Here is a 22039-nt window from a genome sequence, read left to right as displayed (position 1 = left end):
TCCACAAGCCTGACCCTCACAGTTTGCTCCAAAGCTCGCAGTGGCTTGTGCTGAAGAAAGGATAATCTTTACAGGATTGTCTCCTTACACACACACACACAGACACCACAATCCCCCCCCCCCCCCAATGTTGTATACTTTGAAGCTGTCATTGTAAAACCCAAGCAAAACACAGGGCATCTTGTTCTTCACAGTGCTGCTCTGAGCAGAGTTTTGTAGAGTTGGTGTAAAGCTGCAAAAAAGATGGCAAGCTGGGAACACTCCCATTTCGCACTCACTTGGTGTGACTGTAAACAACCGCACAGCAATGGAAAATCCCAGAGCGGTGTGCCCCTTGCCTGCAGGACTTCACTGGCCTTCCAGGAATTGGCAGAAAAGCACTTATTTGTGAATCTGAAAGTGAAGCTTTAGGGATGCAAAGTTCTCACTCACACAGCGCTGGCCGTGAGGGCTTACCAGTGCAATCTTTCAGGACGCTAATAAGAATTACACAGTTAAAGCCTCAAGCACCAGTGTGAAAATATTGTCACTGAGCGTGTAATTCTGTGCCTGCGGCTCTCAGGTCCCCTCTCGAACAGACTGGAGCGTGGATCAGTTGTTGTAAGGCTAGTCTGTGCCGCTCTGGGCTTGGCCACGATGCCGGAGTCGTGTGCTTGGACTGGAGATAAAATACAAAACGGTAACAAGATCATGTATTTCATCTGGTACCGGTCATAATTTTTAGATGTTTTGTTCATGCAGCGTGCAGTTGCTAGGGCATGAGCTGGGGAGCAGGTGGGTTCAAAGGCTGGCTGGCTTTTCCCACTCTGCCTCAATTCTCCTTTGTGCAGAGGAAATCATCTAATTGCTCCGTGACTGTTTCCGTGTCTCTGCAATGGAGATGCTACCTGCCTCCCTCTGCAGAGCAGCCCATAGTGACAGATACTACGGGCCTCAATCAGCATCACTGAAAAGGAATTTGCCCCTGACTTCCAAGGGATCAGGCTGTGTGTGCTGTCACCGGCATTAAGAGAGATACATAGCCTTGGATAGACGTTAATTAGCACGTGCAATAAAACCACCAAGTACCTCAGTGATCTCAGGGTGGCTTCTGCTAAGATACACATGTGGGTCTTATCTGGTGGGTCTCAGGCTGAGCTGTGTACTGAAGGAGAGGTTGTCCAGGTCCCCAGCAGTTATATTGCTATAAATCTGAAGTAATTTAACGATTTGAGGTGCATGTTTGAGATTAATCGACAGAAGGAGCAAACCTGAGTATCTTGCAGTGGAAAGGATGAGTTCTGAAGTGGCAGATGCAGGCTGGTAAGCTTCATAATGTAACCTGCAATTTTTTTTTTTTTTTTTTCTGGTGGGGAAGTTTTACTGCTGCTTGCAAGCTGAAAACGAGCACATTATCAACGAGATTCGCGTTTATTTTTTAATCCCTCAGAAACAGCGATCTACATTAACCTTCAACCTTCAAGCACAGAGAAATAGTGGTTTGAAAGAGAAGAAAAAAAAAAGGCAGATTTTTCTGTGGCGGCATCTAGGAAAAAATATAATCTTTCATTCTAAAATTATCAACAGGTATTTTCCATCGAAATTCGCGGGGGGAGACGGGGGATAAAGCGGAGGCGAACGCTTGGCTGGAGGTGAGGGGGGCGATGGCGCTTGGGCCACCCCGAGGGACGCGCAGCCTCCCTGCCCTGACAGGGGCCGGCGGGCGCGGCCCCCCCGCCGCTCGGCGCGGGCAGAGCCCATTTAAATGAGAAGTTGTGCCAAAACTTTCGGAAGTTAATTAAAACGCGCCCCCTCCCCCCCCCCCCCCCTCCTCCGCTGTCGCCGGGCTGCCCGCCCTCCCTCCCTCCCCGCCCGGCTCCTCTCGCGGCGGCGTCCCTGAGGGGAGCTCCATTGTCTGTGAGGGGATGGCCGCGGCACCCCCCGCCGCCGCGCCCCCTCCGCGCCCCCTCCGCGCCGAGGTGCGCGGGGCGCCGGGCCGCCGCGGCGGGTGGCTGCCTCGTCTCCCCCAAAGTTTTTGGATCCGCGTCTCCTCATGATGTATGGATGATATATTGCATTGTGGGTGTCAATATAACTGACGGCCATATTTGCCGGTGCTGCTACTGCTGTAAACAACCCAAAGTGTCTGGGAGACACGGAGACGCTTCACTGAATTTCAGGACGCTTCTCCTCCTCCCGCTGGCCATGTCTCTGGGAATGTCTTACAAGCCCAACTTGAACGCCCACATCCCCGGGACTCCCCTCAACCCGGGTAAGTCCGCGGCGGCAACTGGGTGGCAAGTTTGGGAGGCGTGCGGCGGGGCGCCGCCGGTGCCGCACCGGCACCTGGGGGGAAGCCCCGGACTCGAGTTTTTTTTGCCCAGTCCGGTATGGCGGGGCAGCGGCTCCGCGCCGGCTCCGCGCCGCCATTACCCGCGCCCGCCCGCCGCCCGCCGCCGGCAGCCCGCGCCGCGCCGCCCCTCCGCCCGAGCGCCGCGCGCGCCGGGCCGGCCCCGCGCCGCCGCCGCCGCCGCCGCTCCGGGGCTCCGGCCGCCGGGTTTCCTCCATGCTCGGCTCCCCGGGGCGGCTGATTGATCTGGATCAGGAATATTCCGCCGGCGCCTCAGCGAGGACCGCTGCTGGCGGGACGCCGCAAGTGCCGCTCGCGCCGCGCCTCGCCTCCCGCGCGCGGCCGCTCTCCTCAGGCGGAGGGGCTGCCCCGGGCCGCGCTCCTCAGGCGGGGTGGCCGCCCTGGGACCCCGGCCCCGCGCCCCCCGCCGCCGAGGGGGCCCTCCAGCGCCTCAGGGGGACCCCCGGACCCCGCGCCCCCCTCGGGGTCTACCGGCTGCGCGGGAGCTCCCCCCGCTCGCTGGGGATTTTTGGAAGGTGCGGGGGGTGGTGGTGGTGGCGGTGGTGGAAAGAAATTGCTCTCTCTTTCTTCCAAAATCCCTTTTAAAAAATTATTCCTCTTCTTGGATCTGTCCAGGAGTGTTCCCAACTTGCCTCTCCAAAAGTTTCCTTCATGGCATGAACTTTTTTTTTATCTATTTACCACAACATTCCCCCGCCCCCCCCCCCCCCCCCCCAGTGCCGAAGGTAGCAGCAGGCCGGGGCTGTCCCTTGCGCTGAGGTGTTCGCGGTAAGAGCGGGGCTCCGCTGCGGGGAAACAAAGCCGCAGCAGCAACCGCTTCCCGGTGGGATATTCGGAGGGGATCACGCTAATCTCAGCCCGCCGGTTAGTCTATGAAACAGAACCAAAATGGAGAAGTTGGTTCTGACTTCCAAATAATACTCCCGTCTCCCCCGCAGTCCCAGCCTGCAGGGCTGGCATCAGACCATCCGCAGCCAGAAATCAGGCAGATTTATTTATTTATTTATTTTATCGGAGAAGGAAAAAGTTTTGCAGTTGGGTTTAGGAGGGAGGGAAATCTGCCCGGGTGATTTTTACAGCGCCGTTTGTGCTTGTAATCCTGGGAGATTGATGAACATGAACGTAAGGGATCAACAAGATGCACCTCTATTCTAGCCACCAGGAGAACGGCAATCTTGTTTTACTGCAAGGAATCGTCACCAGCTGGTGGATGAGCCGAGGTCCCCGTGCCTCAGGCACTTTGATCCTGCGTGGAGCTGAGCTCGGTGGGGCTGCGGGCGTGTAAAGGCTTGGTGTGCCTGGCTTGTGTGTGGGGAGCACCGTGGGCCCCGAGCACTGCTCTGCCGAGGGGTCAGGAAGCAGGAGATGTGCTGAGGATTTTTGACAAAAAGCAGAAGTGTCACCGGAGGAAAGAAAAAGAAACAAAACAAAGCCCAGCAAGGGAAACCGTTCTCCTGTCGGCTCCCACGAGAACCTGTGCCTTGCTCTCCGGAACGGCCGTAAAATTGCAGGGAAAACAAAGGTGGTATTTTGCGATGGTGGGTGAGGGGTGGGGATTAGGTCATGCTGTGGGGGGGATCCGAGTCTAGCTGTTCTGCGAGTGAGGACTGCAAAATCCTGGGTCAGACATGCCGCTCACAATGCGAGCTGAGTGGTGAAGTTTCTGTCTCCGGTCCTTTTGCTGCCTTGTCTGTCTGTGCTTTCTAACGCTCCGGCTGCGATCAGGGTTTTAGTTTTTTTTCATGCAGTTTTATCTCTCCCCCCACCCCCCCCCCTTCTTTTTTTTTCCCCTTGTAATGGCAAGTTAGCAGCTTTTTGCTGTCATGTTAGAACTATTCCTGTCTTAAGTTGTCCTCTCGTCTGAGTTCGGATCTTCCTCAACACCCCCAGAATCTTTTCAATGAAAGAACGTCCTCCTCTGAATCCAAAATGGGCTCTCTCTTCCCTCCCTGTCTTCTGCCATTATCCTCACGCACCAGCTCTTCCTCTAGCTAGTGGTATTGCCAGCACCGTGGCCTAAGGCCAAGGGAGTTAGACAAAGCAGTCCTTGCAGTTGCACATATCGCATTCAGAGTGATATGACTGCAAATGGCCCCCTCCTTTCTGGAGCTTAATTCTGACTTGAAGGAGATTGCTTTCCTATTGTGCTTAAATTAAATGCCCCCCCAGCCAGAAGAATAGATCCTAGGTTTGCTTCCAAACCTGGGATGAAGGACCCCCCTCCTGCCCCGTCCTGCAGAGGAGAGGAAAACAGGAAATCTGTCCCTTTTGGCCCGAAATCAGCCCTGCAGAGAAGGCTCTCTGTATGAATGCTGAATATTTTGGTCTCGGCCGACGGAGGGCTCTGGGCAGCTGTGGATCTCACAGGGATTTTCCTCTGGGAGGTAATGCTGCTTCCCTGCAGTGCAGGGCTTCTGGTGCAGGAGTATTTGGAAAGGCAGTGTCGACTCAGCTCCTGGGGCTGCGTCCTTGCTGCAGAGCTAACTCCTTTCAAGTTTAGGCTGAGAGTGGCCACTCTGCAAAATCATGTCGAAACTGCAGTCAGTAAGTGGCTCAGTGAGGTGAAGCAGTTGTGGTTGATGGGTGACTGTGCTCTCTTCTTGCGCAGGAGCAGGTCTGGGGACTCAGAAGCCTGGACTGAGGTGCAGAGGCAGAGGAGCTGTTTGTGGGGGGAGGAAGCCTCTGTGGGTTGTCGGCAGATCTGGGGATCACTGTGGGTGAGGAAAATGCAGCTGCTCCGCAAGTGACTCAGGAGGATGGAAGCATCCGGGTGCTGACTGCTCTGCCTTACACCAGGCTGAGGGAAGGAGAATATCTTGTCACAGCGGAATTTGGTGCCTATTCCTCTTCCCCATTGCCTGGGTCAGTGGTGACACTTGGCCCAGTGTGTCTGCACCCAGCCTTGAGTTGTTTTGTCCAAATTACCAGTCACCTTCCTGGAGGGCATGTGCTCTGGCAGTTGGGCCCCTGCGTGTGGCACCCCAGACTGTCAGTTCCCAACTGCCTGTGCTTGGGGAGCCCTATTTAATCTGGTGCACAAGCACCTTCTCTGCCTGGGTGGTAAAAAGGTGCTGTGTTAGGGAGCTGCAGCTCAACCTTCCCAGCCTCACCTGAGCCCACAGTGTCCCAGGGGATCCTCTGTTACCCTTTCTAACAGCCGTGTTTTGATTTGTATGTGTTCTTTTGCTTATTGTACTGAATCCTGCAAAGTACTCTTTCATCCTCATCTGTCTTGTGTTTCATGTTGTTTAACTATTTCTCTGTTAAGAGGGCCAGCTGCTGGGCTGAAGTAGAGCATCTCCATTGACTTAAGTGGAACCAGAGACATTTACAGCAGCTGTGAACTGGTCTGTAGTTTGTCTTTCCCCTTGTTTCGGTGTGTTTTCTGGCTGTGTGGAGATTCACCAGCATTCCTGTTTTGTTCAGAGTATGGACAGGTCAGGGAAAAGTAGTTTGAAGATACAGAAGGCCAGCAGAAACAGCTTGGGATTGTCCTTTTGTAGAAATGTCAGGTTTCAAGACAAAAGCCTGTTCCTGTAATAAAGTTTAAAACCTGTTGTATGTAGGATCTGGAAAAACAAATTCCAGCAGACTGTGACAAGGGAAGGCGCTGCGTCTCGGCTCCACATGAACAAGTGGTGACCTGTACAGCAGGTGCTGCTGTAGCTGAGGACCAACAGGGCTGTCAGTGCACCTGCCACACCTCACAGTAACCAGAAGTTTCTTGGTGAAAAGTGCAAATTCTCTCTGCGAGGTGAAATGGAAATCATGTCCCTGGCTGTGGCTGTAGCTTGCAACTGGAGAGACCAATTTCACTGAACCCTGAGAAATGATACTGAGCACACTAGGCCGTTCCTTTAGGTTGTTAAGACTGCAGTGCAGACTTGCACAAGCAAATAGCTCGCTTGTTGCCCTTTATAGAGACAGCTTATGTTTGATACTGTGGTTTGTATCGAGAGGTTGTTCCCTTTTAATGGAAACACGAGGGTCCAAACCAAAGATTAGACAGCTTTGAACCATACCCACGATACAGACGCTTAGTCTGGGGCACCAGACTAAAATCTAATCTTAAGTCATACCCCCTCACCCCAATGACACGTGGTGTATGTGTACCAAATGCTTTCATCTTTTCATCCTTTCCTTGTTGTGCCAAATAACTTGCTAGTGTAGAAATAGCCTGTTTCTTAAGCTAGAAAAGAGGAATGGTGGGGAGTCCGAGTGACTGACTTTTGTTTTTTTCTGATTAAAAAAAGAAAAAAAGGCAGGGGGGTAGGAAGAGGAGACATAAAACATGACCGTTATCCACATGGAAAGATTAAATAGAACGAGAGTACTAGAGGAAAGGCCCAGAGTGTGACAGATCAAAAGAGCAAGGCCTCTGGCTGTTACGATAAAGAATGTCCTAGTTCTTGAGAACATATTTATGAGTGTTTGCACTGAATTTTTTTTAAAGGGAAATAGTTTTATTCAAAGAAAGGTCTGTTTCTACCACAAGGGCTGTTTAAGGGAAAAATAGTGGGTGAAAATAAAACTTTCACAGCCAGTGCTGTAAGGGATATTTTGTGCAAATGAGAATGGGGTCCATTATTTTAAATTAAAAAATTCATTGGGAAGTTGGGGGAAATGAGGGCTTTCTGTTTTTGCTCTGGATTGGCAACTCCTGTAGAGTTCAGTGTGTGGCTTGCAGTAGATCTACTTGTGTAGGCATGCATGTGGTGTCCCGTGGATGGCAAGGAGTTCTTGTTGAACTTAAACCAAAGTGCGTCAAGGGCTAAGGAATCAAATATTCTTGTAGTCAGCTGCCAAAACACTGCAACTGTGATTCAGGCTGTGTTCAGGCCCTTGCTACAGAAATGGCTGTGCTGGTTGAAGGTATTACCTCTCCCCTTGTGCTTGAAGGTGCCTCCCAATGTACCTTGATAGAGCAGTTTACATGAACATTTCTCATGTGTTTTCTTGCAAAGTTGTCCAGTTTAGGACAGAAGAATTTATATCCTCTCAGTTAAAATATCCCAGCCTGGTCATCTCGTACTGCATGCTGTCAAACTGCCATCCTCTGAAGCAACGAGGAATGTCCTCAAGTGGTGTGGCAGAGGCAGTAATACACAGCTCTGGGTTCTGTATTAGAGGTGCTGACCACTGGCCATTTAAATGGCAACAGCCTTTATGTTGCAAGCAACCTCAGCTTGAAGAGACTGTGAAATACAGGTAGCAGCAGTGAGATTCCACAGGCTGTACTGTGTACCTTGGATAAATTCTAGGCTACAGGTACCTCTTCTTAACATGGTATCATGTTCATGTGTAGAAGGAGTTTGTAAAATGGCAGGAGTTTACCTGTGCAGTTTTATAGGACCTTATAAAGTATGGGGTGGTAAAGAAACACATATCCAATGGGGTTGGCTCTTGGCTTGGCTTAAGTCGATTCTTCATGAGTAACTTGGTGAGTTGAGCAACCAGTCCTGATGTTACTTTGCTGTTTGTGAAACAGTGGCAGTTGAGCTGTGTAGAGCCACAGCATCTGCTGGGAGTGGATCAGGTGAGCGTACCCTACTGTTTCTGCTCCCACTGCTTCCTTGCAGGGTGCGCAGCAAACTGCCTTCCCAGTTATTTTTTCAGCAAGCAGCAGCAATAGAATTAAGAATTAAAACTTAGATCAGCATATCGGCATCATTGCTCAGGCTTGGAGACAGTAGCAAAGGAGCTAAAGGGACCTCTACAAACCTGTCAGAAATTAACGGGAAGATTCCTGGTCAGTGGGAGTTTAGGCAAACAAAGAGTGATTCAAGATCCTTTGTCTCCCAGGGTGTTAATTTGGGCTCAGAGAGACTGCTGGAAAGAAGAGATTTTGACACAAATAATCTCATTTCTGTTTGCTGTATTCTTAGACACCCCCTTCCTCAATTAATAAAGATTAATATTGATTAACAAGAAAATCACTATATTTTTGTGGGGAAGAATGCTTCTGGCAGTCTTCTGTTTGAATACAGAAATACAAGACTTTGGCACAAGAATAAATGGGTATATAAAAGGTTTTGTGTACATTTAATTAGGAAAGTGGAGGGAGGAAAGTGTATATTAATTTAGGTTTTGAACAGCAGCAACCGATAAGGCAATTCGGGTTGTGATACGGGGTGTCACTTAAATTCAGTACCAAGCACACACCCTTTTCGATTCTGTCAGTTCTTAACTGTCTTGTCTCCATTGTCATTTTACCGTGAGAGAGCAAGCTTCATTTTAGATCCCCCTCTTCCCCCCCCCGCCCCCCCCTCTAGTGAATGCCTAATCATCACACTGATTTTTGACTGGGTATTGACTGTGAGACTTCCTGGCCTAATTTTTCTTGGTAACTGTAATAGCAATAGTTGGTGATTATTTTTTTTTCTTTTTTAATCTGAGATATACTGGATGTTCAGACATGCAGATGTATTTTGGGTTAATTGAGTAATAGTCATCCAGGACCCAGGGGCTTCTCTTTGAGATTAACATACAAAGTGAAAGGTCGAAAAGCTCAAGTTCCGTTACCCTGTGAGACACTAATACCCCCCCAATTAATTTCATTTTCATGATTGCATCGTCTTAAATTGGGGTGGACTCAAAGATTTTTCTTTCCCCCTCCCCCCTCCCCCCCAGCAGCTGAGTTTGACTGGCACAACTTCTGACATGGGTGTACGGAGGCTGGTACCACGGCCAAGTCAAATCCTTTTCTTTGTTCTCCGGGCCTGCTGCTGCTGATAAAGTGGTCGGCGCATGGCATTATGTCTTATTACATTTTTGATGCAGACTGCAAAGAAACGGGTAAACTCACCATGGTTACCACGATCTGTCATTTGGCAGGGCATGCCGTACTCAGCGATGGCCTCTAGTGTCTGCAGCACAGCTCTGCATATGCCGTGGGTACAGCAGACAATACAGCACCCCACTCCGCTCATCTGACTGCTCGTTCACATCGGGAGCGATGCTCCAACTCCACCCGCAGGTTCTTACTCACAGTTGCCTACTCAGAGTTCTTGTTTGTTTTTTGTCACTCGGTGTTGAGTGAGTCGCTGCTGGATTCAAGCTCCCATGCTGACACCAGCTACTGGCCACTGCCTTGCCGTGTGTTGCTGGCTTTCACAGCTGTGAAACTTTCTTGGTCAGCCCCTAGATTCACTGCTTTGTCTTTGTCTTGGCACATCGTGTTTCTAGTAGGGTTTATTTCTTATCTAGATGTATCCTGCCGTGCTATTTCATGCAGACAAAGCACGTGTCATGCTTAAATCTACATAATCCTAAACAATCACTAAATTATCTGTACTATTATCATTAATCGATATGATGGTGATTAATTGTTTTTTCTGTTTTGCATGGGCTGCTGAGCTGCAGCTAGGGTTTGCTTGGTGCATAGAGCAGGATTCCTGAGCCTGGTCATCAGAGTCCTTGCCTTAATTCAGGACCAGTTTGGAGCTCCCAGGTCTTGTATGTGACTGCTTCCAGTAACAGTTCAGGAACAAGTCTTCACAGGATGGCTCTTCTGTTTTACTGTGCATGAAAAAAACCCGCTTAAGTCTTTTTCTGCTTAATTGAGGCAATTAAACCTTCTTACCTTCCAGCACAAGGGGCTTATTAATGTTTTTGAAGCATTTTGAAGTCCTTGGAGGCAAGATGCGGTTTGCTGTTGTGTCATGTTTGGTAACTGTTGAAATTCAGTCATCTGGACTTGAAATACTGAGGTGTACATACAGAAATCTTAGAATTGTGCTTGTATTTTGAGCTGATAATGTGAAGGACTAATTAGGAGAATAGCTGACAACTGTGGTGTTCCTTCACAGTGCCGTATGCTATGGGTGTTTTTTAGTTTTTTTGGGTTTACTGTGCTTTAGCAAAATGCAATGATTAGCTCCATGTGAAACCTTTAGCGATGGAAGTGCAGATTGTAATGTGCCATAAAATTTAGCAGCTTAGTTAAAGACAAAGAGAAACCTTACTTTTTCAAGGCGACCTAGTGACCACCAGCCCAATTTGCCTTTTTTTAAGATTTCACATCTGGTTAACTAGTAAAAAGTAAGGACACACTCTGTTCTTGTGATGAAGGCACCACCACAGTGATACCCTGTGATTATCTGATTATCTGATATTCTCAAGTGGAAAGAGACTTGTCAGCTGAGGACAAGTCTGTTCCGCTATGTTCAGCAGTGCTTTTTACAGTGTAACTGCTGGCTTGCTCTTTTTGTGTGAGGGGAGAACATGAGCAAAATCACTTGCAACTTTAAAACAAAGCTAGAGATTTACGTAGTTCTGAGCCCCAGTGACTTTTAGCATCAGTTTAATTTAGATTTAAATGAAGGCTGCTAAATGGGACCTGTTCCTTCCGTGAAAGGTGGTTGGGAATTTTCAGCAAAGGAGTTTGTAAGGGGGAAGACTTTTCCAGACAGCAGGCAGTCTTGTGTCTGTGCCTACAGGCAAAGACAGCAGCATCAGTGGATGCAGGGGCACTTCAGCTGCAAGAGTGAACAAGTTGAATGGTGGAACGCTGCCTTAATCCCAAGTGCATGGTCCATAACAAGCAGGTCCTCTAGCGCAGTTGTGAGATGGGCACTGTAATTAAGGCCCCTAAGAAAAATCTAGAAAGTTGTTTTCAAACCCAAATTCTTACTGTTGCGAGGTGAGGGGGGAAAAAGTGTTTTGATTGTTCGTTTCTGGAGCAGTTTGTCAATGATCAGAGTCTGTTTCTGGAACTCCTAGCTGGCTCCAAACCCTGTAGATCTGATTATAATCTTTTATAACATTAGAAAAAGTAACCATAACCCAAAGTGATGTTATTTTCCTTTATATCCTATATATACACCATATAGCATGATTTGACTGGCTAAAAACATTTGATATCAGACAAAGACGAATGATGGTAGCACTCCTCACCTCCGATGTCATACAATGAACAGCAGATCTGATGCACCTCAACTGACTGTTGCCTGTGAATAGTTTTGGCATTGGCTGAAGATAGTACTGAGGGTAACTTGCATTGACCATGTGATGACACTTTGAGTTGCAAAATTACTTTCAGATAACTTGCACTGAAAAAGTAAAAATAGCACAGTACGTTAGACTCATCTATGTGGAATGTATATATGCAAAAATAGGGCTCCTTAATATTTACAGTTTGTCTAGGCAGAACAACCTGTCACGCGACACTCTGTTTCACTTTTAGGCAAACAATTTGCACTGATAATGTTGCAGGCTGTGCTATTTTCAAATGTACAGCAAACATTAGAGAAGCATTAATTTAACCATTCTCTCCTAGCAAGTACTGTGACGCTGAAATGTCATTAGTGAGCTCAGACCAAAGGTGAGAGGTCACAGCTTTAGAAAAAAGTGATTAGAATGTGTCCCAGTGTAACAGACTTACTAATCTTCAGGTAATAACAGGTGATTTTTTTCTCTCTCTTCTCTCTCTACAGCTGGGAGTGTTCACTCTCCCTCCACAAGTATGGCAACATCTGCGCAATATAGACAGCTTATAAATGACTACGGACCCCCATCTCTAGGCTATACACAAGGGATGCAGGTACAGCTCTGCTTGTTGTTTTACTTTAATCGGATCACTGACCCTGTGCTTGCATAGTAGTGTGGATTGTGGCCTGTAATCTGAGGTGCTCCTCCCTCCCACCAAGATCTGAAATCAAACCCAAGTGGCAGACTGATTCATCACACATGTCTCGGGATCAAATTAGACTAAGCAGAGCGCTCAGTGAGATTGGTTACTAATTAACTGTTAGTCCCATCCCATCTGAGTCACAGTGAAACATGACTTAGGTTCTGATAGTAAGGTCTGTAACATTTTAACATCATTTGTTAAAAAATTAGCATTTCTATACTGCTTTTCTTCAGCAAATTTATCCTCTAAATTTTAGTCTCATGAAGCATGTGTCGCAGACAGTCCTATGTGCTGCTTCAGGAATCCGGTGGTAAACTTTCTGTGAAATGTATTTGACTTAATAGGATTTCCCTTATGATATAGGCAGTTTTATCTGCTTCTCATTCTCCCTGCCTAGCTAACTGCTCCACGTACACACCAAAATAAACACTGGAAAAGCAGAAACAGAGCTGCATAAGCAGTTCCCGGTTTGCTGTTCTTGCAGGACTGTTTTAACTTCTGTTCCACCGAAGGTCCCAGTCTTGCAGCTGCATTCTCCCAGTTGATCCTGATTTGTGAAGGGCACATAGCACCATGTCCAACTGCAGCAGCAACTGCAAAAAGTTTTTTCAACTACAGGGTTGGAAAAAAATAAGTTTTTGATTATATAGTAAATCTGAAATTGTATTTTTTAAAAAAATGGCTTCCAGGGCTGTTTCTGGTCGTCCATGAATTTGTAGTTGCTGTTTGTTGTAATTGTTTTGGTTTTAGTAGTATTTGATTGAGATTAATCTGCTTTCAACTACAGGGTACCAGCAGCAGTCAAGTACCGCAAAGCAAATATGCAGAACTTCTAGCTATCATAGAAGAATTAGGGAAAGAGATTAGACCCACGTACGCTGGGAGTAAAAGTGCGATGGAGAGGCTAAAAAGAGGTAATGTTTAAATTTATTTAAAACAAAAATAATTGTGTCCCACATACTTTGTGCACTGACTGCTTTGTGAACAGCTTTGTGACAACAGTTTCCTTAGAGCTGTCTTGAGCTCATCACTAAACCAGGTGTATTAACAAGCAACTGAAACCTTGGGGTACTCTGTTCATGCTGTATTTGATAGATAAACCAGTGATAAAATGTGTTTAATTTGTACAAGGGGAGTTTCAGTTAAGAATTCAAACCTTATTTTAGAACCCTTAGGGTTTCTAGTGGGTATGTTCTCTGAGGTTCCTGGTGACCTGCTTGCCCTTTCAATTCCCTTTTCTCCCCAGCCTCCAAAATACGCAGCCAAGCATTGTTTACTTCTGATATGCATCACCCATCTCCTTGACCCAGGAGTCTTTATACTAAAGTGCATTTTGCCTAAAGAAATACTGCATTGTGGTAACTCACACTGAGGCTGGTGGAGAGAAGAGCTACAAAAAAGAACAAGGTCATCAGGGAAGGCTGTTCAGACTGAGATGTCAAACACACACCTTCCTCCCCGCTGTGGTGTTGGGCAGCTTAGGCTCCATTACCTGTTGTCAAGTGGGTGTCATTAAGAGTCCACTAGTAAGGGACTTAGAAGCTTTTAGGCCTGGCTGATGAGGTCTCTCCAGCTTTGCTTTGTCAGCTAAAAGGGGTAATAAATGCCCTTTCCTTGCAGTGTAAAAGAAACCCTCGCGTGCCCCACTGCTGACATCAGCTTGGCATTGTCCTCAGCAGGGGACGTGCAAGGGATATTTCTGAAGGAGCAGTGGGACATTCCACTGCTCCAGCTCCTGAAATGACGCTGAAAGGCCATCGACAACAGTTGTGCTGGCAGTTCTGTCCTTCACCAGTATAACGTAGTTACCTTTTCCTCCCTTGCCTTGGTCCTTGTGCTGAGTCTGGCTCATGCATTCAGGGCCGAACGGGAATATTATTGTAACAGAATAACTGCACCACCTTGCAAATCCCCCTTACATTTACCCAAGACTACAAAGCTTTATTTAAGGCTCAACCATTATGGGAGAGTAATATATCTGCCATGACATGCAATAAAATGACTAGTAGCTGTTCTGGGAAAGGATGCAATAAAGTCTGCCGATGAGTGGTAAGTGGAATCTGGCCCAGCTAAAATCAATGTTGCTGGAGTCTCTTTATTGCATTGCCTGAGTCAGTATTAATAGATCATGAATGGCAATAGGCTAATGGGGACAACCTGAGAGAGACCAGCAGAGATGCAGACATCCTCTGAACTGAGTGGTTCAGTTTGGTCAGGAAAAGTTGTTTTGCTGCTGCTTGCAGTGTGTAATCTGGTGGCTAAGGTAGGTTTAACATTCAGTGCTGCCACTGTGACTTGACAGTGTTGAAATATCCCAAATAAATACTTTTTGCTGCCATCTTTTGGTCACAAACATACCTCTCTTTCCATTTTGGGAGCCTAATGGATGAAGGAGCATGTGCAAGTGTGAGAGCAGAAGTGGTTGAGGGTAACCACGTGACTGCAGCCTCTGTGGCCATGTGGAGGTTATTCCTGAATAAAGTCCCTGTCCCCAGCTCCACCTGCTCCTAAGTACAGTGGCTACTGACCTCTAAAATTGGCCAAATTCCCAGTGTTCTACATAATTCAGGGTAGTTCTGCTGCATAAACTGGGCGTCCTGCCACCAGATCCAGGTCTGATGCACTGCTTTGAGTACGCATTTCTGCATCCCACAGCTGCGGGATGCAGCTTTACTCGTCTGTGTCGATTTAACCCTCTGCAAAGCCTTGCACTGTCAAGTCCCAAATCAGTACTCCTTGGATGTAAAGGCTGTTGCTGTGATCTGGGCTAGCAGCCTTCTAGAACCAGAAGCCTTTATCTCTAAACAGAGATTAAACCTCATCTATTGCCTTATTGTCCCTTCTCCACCTTGTTAAGGAGCACAACTGATCAGAGGAATCACCTTCTACCTTGTCCTGTCAGTAAAATATAACCTCATTTGTGGTAGAGAAATCTGTCCGTCTCCCGTTTTAAAATCTCAAGCTCTGTTCTTTCAGCAGCTCTGTGAACATGAATCTAGATTTAGTCCCAGGATTGAGAATCAAGGTCCAGATTGCTGGATCTCAAGGCAACAGGACTTGTAGTGGAAAATTCCACATTATGTCTATCAGATGAGAGTAGATATGGCAGCATGTAAAGCGGTGATGATTTACACTGGGAGCTGAGCCCGCGTTAGGAGATAACTTTCTGCACACACCATAAAAAATTCCTTCTTACTCTTACAAGAGACACAACTTGTGTTTAAGCAATATTATGAAGGCTTGGATTTTGATGCATCCTTTCAGAGAACTATCCCAAAGTATTAAGACTTTTAAAGCTTGGTAAAATGGCTCCCCATATAACATCATATTTTGTTTCATGCCACTGTAGCAAAATAACTCGCAGGTAGGTTAGGTGAATTTTTAATTTTTTTTCTTTCTGTTAAGCCTCTTGATTTTAAATAGGTCTGCACTGCACATCAAGATACACCTGTCACTGCAGACCTACAGATCTTGCCCTGCTCTGATTCCTGGTTTAGTCCCTTTTCAATTTATCCTGCCAGTTTGGGTAAGCAAACTTGTTTAGCAGCAGCTGATGTTTCAAAAGTGAGGGATCTCTCCCTTTTCTGAGGCATACTGTAGTAGCCTTGGCAACTCAGGACAGAAATTAGTAAACCTTTCTCTGCACTGTCATTGCAAGTATGACCTGAGTGAGATGATTTAAAATATGTCCAATTCTTTTGCAGGCATTATTCATGCTAGAGGATTAGTTCGGGAATGCTTGGCTGAGACGGAACGAAATGCAAGATCCTAGCCCTCTGGTTCAGTTGCAAGATTTTCCATCTCTTAATGAAGAAAAAGTAACACTCCTTTTGACTGTTGAAACATTCAGACAAATTCCTTTATTTTGAATGTTCTACCTTTCTTGTTTTGCCCTTAGAAAAAATATATAGTTAAGAATGAGAAAACGAGGATTTTTCAACTTACTGAGGGTTTGCATTTTGTAAAGACGTTAAAACTCCTTAAAATGTTTCTAAAACATGAAAACTGAACTGCATGCAGAGGAATGCTCTTTCTCTCCCAGGCTATATTTCAGTTCTCTTCTTATCCAGCCACAGCCTCATTCTGTTTATTTCCTTTGACTATATTCACTTAACCCCAAACTGTCAATCTTTCAAAGTTTGACATGAGCTCTAAGGATTTTTTTTAAATAAGTGCAGAATAGCATGCTGTACCTAGTAGTCTGCTAAGTCACAATTTGTCATACAGCATAGACCCTGCTTAGAAATAACCTTCCCCTTCTCTTATTTTTCCTTTTTTGTTCATTTTGCATAAACATATGCATGACTGTTAGTGCTTTGAAGTCCATTTAAAGTGCATGAGTTATATGAAAAATAGGGAAACCTATTCAATAATAACAAGGTCCTGGAAAGCTAATTTCTACATTAAGGCTGGAGATTTCAGTTTAAAGTTTGCCAAAAAAAAAATTCTGGATAAATTACTAAAACTGTTATTTGCATCTTTGTATGTATTTATTACTTGACGTAATAAAGCTTATTTTCATTAACAGTTTGTATCAAAACTATGTACAGTCACTTCAATCAGATTTATACTCCATGAACAAAAAATCTCAACAAATAAAAAGTTAACCTTTGTGCAGGAAGTTCAAGTTCAGGAACAGAGAAGGGAGCAGGGCTGCAGGGTGCTGCTGAGTCTCCATCCCGGCACAGCCCAGCGGCAGTCCATCTCTGTAAGGAGGCGGTGTAGTTGCTAGTAGTCTCCAGCGCTTTCAAAATACATCCCATGGCTTTGGTTCTCCAAGGGCTTTCCTGTCGCTGTTGAAGGCCAAAACGATGGCAGCCAACGAGGGTGCTGTCCAAAAATTAACAAAACGTTCTGGTTAAGCAATTATAGCTGTTAACAGGATTAAAACAGGAACGTATCCTGCACTGGTGGCTTTAGAGTAACAGGGACAAAGGAAATGCAGCTGCATGTATTTGCATAAAATAGGAAATTGTCAAAATGAGGGAAGGTATCAAAATGGCCAAGCTTAACAGCAGCAGAGCATAAACATAATAAATGGCTGTAATTCACTATTGTACCTTTGAATTTAAATCCTAAGGCAGATGGGATATCTGCAATATCTAATACATATGGCGTTAGGGATACTTGAAGAAAATACCTCAAACTTTGTCTCTTAATACTGTATCTGGGATATCTAATACATACGGAGCTAGGGATACTTGAAAATACAGTATTAAGAGACAAAGTTAATTACTTCACAGCTTGGAGGAACTGGATTCTGTTGCCTTGGGAGGCAGCATCCAGCACGTGGTGTTCTTTATCTGTAACGACCCAATTTTAACGTGTAACTGGAAGAACGTGACTGACCAACTCTTCCTTGCAGCTTCCACCTCAATGCTCATCACCACTCCAGGTAAGATGTGTAAAGCTTCTGGTTAAACTTTATTCCAAATAGAGTAGGACAGCATTTGTTCAGTGCACAGATCTGAAGGAGGCAGCCAGTGACTGGTGTCGCTCCCGTCAGCGTGTCTGTTTACACCATCAGAACCAGTATCTAAACCTGGTCACTGTTGATGAAGGATTTATGTCAGTGGAAGCGTTGCCTGAGTTATGATGGAAAGTCACAACCTTTTAGGGCTGGTGGTCTCATGCACTGGAACTCCGACGAAGCATCCTAAGGTACCATCCAGGCAGAAGGAGATTATTGAATTTTCCCTCCATTAGCAATGGTGGAAAGTTTATAGTTCCTTTTTAACAAGGATTGGTTTATCATCTTCTGAACTTGGCAGAAAAACTGATTTCTAAATGTGATTAATGAGATGATGGCAGACAGAAGAAGGAGTACACGACTGCTTTTATTACCTCAGTTTTACAGCAATAGCAGATCACTACTCAGTATTTCAGTTGTGCTTATGGAGCCCTATATCATCTTTGAGTTTCAACACCATGTTTAGGTATAGACAAATGCTTCCCTTACCCGACTAGGCAGGTTGGCATTTCACGCATTTATTGCTTATCCAATTGTTGCATCTCTTTAAAATGCCTTTTCCTTTCTAAGTTTTCCTTTGCTTTTCTTTTTTTCTCCTGCTTCTTTTTCTCTGATGCTTTCTTCTCTTTAAAAACATCACTCTCTTCACCTTTGTAGAAAAGGTCAACTTTTTCCTGCAGGATTTCTCGGGCTATCTTTCGGTTCTGCTCCACTGATCTTGTTTGGTGACACTGGAAAAATACAACAGGACATTTTTACTGGAACTTTAGCCTGTTTATTCTTCTGCTTTCCCTTTGAGTCTACATATTTCTGCCATTACTGTAAAGAAACTCTCTTGCCCTCCAAGCTGAGAGCACAGTCCTGCTAAGAACTGCAGGAACTTCTGTATCCAGATGATACTTTGGAGAGGCTGCCTGGGAATGATTTGCTACTGTAACTTGTCAGACTGGCTTTTGCATTAATCTTTAATGCTTCCATACTACCTTGGAAAGCTTCTTCTGAGTTTAACTTAACTGTATCTTCCTCTTGTGATAAGGAAGCAAAGATTAATTTCAAAGTACTAATCCACAAGCAGTAGGTAAGAGTAGAGCTTAAAATGAACCTGTGAGTATGATGAACTTAAGGGAGACATTCTAACGCACAAGAGGGAATGTGACAGTTGCCACTGAAAAGCAGCTACAATGAAGATACTTACTGAAAACTATGAAACAGTACTACATGTACCAAAAACTACAAAACAGTACTACATGCCAAAGCCAGAAAGATCAGCTATGACCCCAAGTTTATTTATATATACTGATAACCAAAATCACTTCTTCCTGAGATTCTTTTCCATACATATAAACATTTCCTCCATGACATCAGCACTGTGACTGTGCTTTACTATGACAGGAGACTTGCAAGGCATCATGCAATTGATGACTTCATGAAATAAAATATGATTACCTTCACTACAATCCCAGATGGAATATGCTTCAAGATAACGCAGTTGCTTGTCTTATTCGTGGCTTGACCTCCTGGGCCATTACCTCTTACAAACTGTTCTTCTAATTCTGCCTCATTTAGTCCAAGGAGATTGAAAGAGTTCTTCCTCGCTGCCTGAAGTAAGGGCACTCTGGGCAGGGAAAACTGCTGCTTCCTCAAAATCCACAGTCTCCATGATGGTGTTTGTACTTCTCTCAGTAAGAATGTGAAATGAAATAAACTTGGAATATTCATACAGAAATGAGGACGCAGTTTCTCTGGAATGAAACCTGAAATAGAAGTGGGGAATGGAGTTTACCATGAGAATCCTTTTTTTAAGATGATCTAGTTTAGCTGCGTGACTTCAGTGGCATTTTAATATTCAGATTTATTTTCGAGGATATTTGAACTGGTTTTGCCTTGAAATATTTACCATTATGAATGGAATTCTGGTTCTCATTGCAATGACTTTTAAAAATAGCCAAGATTATTATTTTATTGTTGAAAGAGATCTGGAAAACAGTAAATAAATCAGTACTTCTACCAGCACTTGGAAAACACTAAATATACATTATAAAAAAAAAAAAAAAAAAAAAAAAAAAGAGAGGATATTTCTGTCTTGCAGCCTGACCTGTAGAGTCTGACTGGGAAACCTTTGCGGACACTCCGCTCGTGCCCAGGTTGTGTCTTGCTGCCAACAGTACCTGCAGTTCATGTGCCGACATATGCTTGGACAGGTGAGGGTGCAGGAATCCTGCTCCGAGGTTGCCTTAAACAATGCTCTAAACTATTGAAAGAAATCTGCTGGAAGAAGCAGCTGCATAATTTAACTGGCCTAATAATGTCTTGGCTTCCCGTGTTCACTGGCTGACAGTCATGGAAGACTGCAAAGAGGAGGTGGAAGGAGAACAACACACACAAAATAAAAAAGAATAAGACTATGCAGAGCATTTCTGTCCCAAGGATATGGATATTGGAAATCGGATCTGACAGAACAGAGCTCGAGTAGCTTAAGCCAAGCAGAATGCAGAGGTGGATTTTTCCTTTTGGAGGAATGATGCGTGGCTGCTTAGTCAAAACAGCTGACTGACAGGACACAGCAGCACTCTGGTGTATCTATTTACAGTTAGTTACAGACTGAGTTCTGATTCTGAGTTCTGGGATGTCTTTTTAATGCTAGGTTAGTGCAGGAAACAGAGTAATCCTTCTCTAAACAGATTACATGATGATCTAGACTTGTCTTTTGACCTCGCTCTGTTACAGCAGTTTCCAGATTTCAAGGTCAGGCTCTAGCGTGCATAGGATTTGGTGAGTGGTCTAATAACAGCAAGTGTGGTTAAATGCCATTTCAATTCAGAAGTATCCTACGTGGATCCTGTTCACAAGCCTGCCCAGCCTGCTCTACTCACAGCTTTCTATAGTCTATCAGACCACCAGCTTTGCAACTATTCCTTCACATGCCAGTGTTTCCCAGGTCAAGTTCTTAATGGAGGTAAAGTACAGGTGGAAGTATGGATTATCCTCATGGATCATGAGCAATGCAGGTTCCACTGCTGTCAAATGGTGCTCTTGAACAAGGTGTTTGGTTAGTAGTTAAAGCAATATATGCTCTTATGCTTGAAATGTTTTGTTTGATTCGGAAGAAAACACTTCAGCATGTGAAGAAGTGGCACACTGCAATCGACATCCAGGAAAGTTGAATAGCTGTTGAAATAAAAATAATTTTAAGAAAGCTTTGATTGGTGGCACCACTTGGTGGTACTAGAAGGCAGTAATGTGGGGTAGGTTTGCTGCAAAAAACGTGCAGAAAAAAGGAGCAGAACCCCCACGTAGATCTGAGCGAGCAGAACCAGCAGGTTTCCGTGGGATCTGTGTGTTTGAAAGAGCCTGTTCTGACCCCAAGGCTGACGCTCTCAGAGATGCCAGATCCCAATGTACTGTACGGCGGGGTGGCAAACCACATGTGCTGTAAGCCTGTTCCTACTGCCTGACACTACAGCCATACACCAGGAGTAAGCCTGGAGGACTGTAGTAAGTTTTATCAAGATTTCACGTAGTGGCTCCAAGAAACACAGGCCTTACAGTGCGGAAAAGATCTTGAAGTAATGATGCTTTAATCTGGGCAGGGGAAAGAGAAGGGGAGGGCAGGGAAGAGCTTTGCTGCTGAAGGCTGCCAGGCCAGCCCCCCATGCCCCGAGCGGTGCCCGCCGCGCTGGCCCGGGAGGGCCCGGGGGGCCGTGGCCGGGCACCGCGCACCCCGTGCGTTTCAGGCAGGGCCGCTGGCTGAACAGCTCGCAACGGCAGCGCGCCTGCGGCCCCGGGCACACACCGGTAACGGAGGCAGCGCTCCCCGCGGCCCAGCCCAGCGCCGCCCCACGCCCCACATCATCCCCGCCCCAGCCCCGCCGCCCGCTCTTACCTCGGGCGACTCGGGGCTAGCGCCGCCGCCCCCCGCGCGCCCGCACTGCGCAGGCGCAGCCCCGCCCCGCCTCGCCTGCGCACTCGCAACGCCCCTCCGACGGGGAGGCGGTATCGCCGGCCTAATTGGCACTCGGGTAGCCAATCGTAGCGCAAGGAGGGGGCTTCCGCCCGCCTTCCAGCCATTACCAATCAGGTTCTGGGGAACCGTGCGGCGCGGAGCCGCGCTGGCCAATCCCCTCACGGCGGCGCGCGTACTTTTCCGCGTAGCGAATCAGAGGGGAAGGCGCGGCCTGGCGCGCCGTCAAGGCGGCCAATCACTGAGCTGCGCCCTGACTGGAGCGCCCTCTGCCCCACCACGTTCGAAACTCGGCCGCCAATCGCCGGGGAGGAGGCGGCAGGCCGCGCCTGTTTACCGCGTAACGGTCGCTGAGGGAGGCAGCTCTCGGGCAGTGCGGACGCCTCCTCCCGGGCTTCCAGACATGCGGGTAGGAATCGGGCGATCCCTGGGGGCAGGCGGCAGGGCCGGAGCCGGCATCGCCGCCGCACTTGGCCGCGTCCCAGAGCCGCGAGGCCGCCTCAGCTGCGCCGCCTCTTTCCCCGATGAGTGGCAGGACCGCTAGCTAATCCGAGGTGGCGGTGCTGTCAACATCCCGGAGCGCGAGGGGCAGCTGACCAATGGGAGCGTGGGGGCGGAGCTCGCCCC

The 22039-nt window shown here is 46.7% G+C and overlaps 3 protein-coding genes across 14 annotated transcripts in view; 2 read left to right on the top strand and 1 right to left on the bottom strand.

Annotated features, from left to right (window-relative positions):
* Positions 1-1184: 1184 nt before the first annotated feature.
* On the top strand, positions 1185-16506 carry CDK2AP1 (cyclin dependent kinase 2 associated protein 1). 6 transcript variants are annotated; one of them, XM_040610770.1, is made up of 4 exons: positions 1185-1302; positions 11785-11891; positions 12769-12895; positions 15686-16506. In XM_040610770.1, exons 1-4 carry the CDS (start codon positions 1293-1295, stop codon positions 15751-15753), a joined length of 312 nt encoding a protein of 103 aa, XP_040466704.1. In that variant the 5' UTR covers positions 1185-1292; the 3' UTR covers positions 15754-16506. The 6 variants fall into 6 exon arrangements, with proteins under 6 accessions (XP_040466704.1, XP_040466686.1, XP_040466720.1 ...); XM_040610752.1 differs by lacking the exon at positions 1185-1302 and adding an exon at positions 1850-2251; XM_040610786.1 differs by lacking the exon at positions 1185-1302 and adding an exon at positions 2772-2865.
* On the bottom strand, positions 16448-21827 carry MTRFR (mitochondrial translation release factor in rescue). 2 transcript variants are annotated; one of them, XM_040610737.1, is made up of 4 exons: positions 21750-21827; positions 18898-19205; positions 17941-18182; positions 16448-16811 (listed from the first exon to the last, which is right to left on the bottom strand). In XM_040610737.1, the coding sequence occupies exons 2-3, from the start codon at positions 19168-19170 to the stop codon at positions 17970-17972; spliced, it is 486 nt and encodes a 161-aa protein (XP_040466671.1). In that variant the 5' UTR covers positions 19171-19205; positions 21750-21827; the 3' UTR covers positions 16448-16811; positions 17941-17969. The 2 variants fall into 2 exon arrangements, with proteins under 2 accessions (XP_040466671.1, XP_040466665.1); XM_040610731.1 differs by lacking the exon at positions 21750-21827 and adding an exon at positions 19547-20330.
* The window catches only part of MPHOSPH9 (M-phase phosphoprotein 9), a 31639-nt gene continuing 31311 nt past the window's right edge, over positions 21712-22039 (top strand). For 4 of the 6 annotated variants that reach the window (XM_040610632.1, XM_040610624.1, XM_040610642.1 and 1 more), the window contains exon 1: positions 21712-21821. The gene's annotated coding sequence lies outside the window, so the exon portion shown is untranslated. The remainder of the gene's footprint in view (positions 21822-22039) is intronic. The other 2 variants (XM_040610594.1, XM_040610584.1) reach the window with 2 other exon arrangements.

Source organism: Falco naumanni, chromosome 1 (assembly GCF_017639655.2).
Source record: "Falco naumanni isolate bFalNau1 chromosome 1, bFalNau1.pat, whole genome shotgun sequence".
In the NCBI taxonomy this organism is placed as follows: Eukaryota; Metazoa; Chordata; class Aves; order Falconiformes; family Falconidae; genus Falco; species Falco naumanni.
Note: the sequence above shows the minus strand (reverse complement) of the source record. Positions and strands in the feature narration are given on the sequence as shown.

Bases quoted from the DNA above. Each gene is read 5' to 3' on its own strand.
- CDK2AP1 (XM_040610752.1), top strand. From the start codon at position 2,044: ATGATATATTGCATTGTGGGTGTCAATATAACTGACGGCCATATTTGC. The intron at 2,252-11,784 runs GTAAGTCCGCGG...CTCTCTCTACAG, and splicing joins CGGGACTCCCCTCAACCCGG to CTGGGAGTGTTCACTCTCCC. The intron at 12,896-15,685 runs GTAATGTTTAAA...ATTCTTTTGCAG, and splicing joins GATGGAGAGGCTAAAAAGAG to GCATTATTCATGCTAGAGGA.
- MTRFR (XM_040610731.1), bottom strand. From the start codon at position 19,640: ATGTCGGCACATGAACTGCAGGTACTGTTGGCAGCAAGACACAACCTG. The intron at 19,206-19,546 runs GTCAGGCTGCAA...CTTCTATTTCAG, and splicing joins TTCCCAGTCAGACTCTACAG to GTTTCATTCCAGAGAAACTG. The intron at 18,183-18,897 runs GTAATCATATTT...GTATTTTTCCAG, and splicing joins CATCTGGGATTGTAGTGAAG to TGTCACCAAACAAGATCAGT.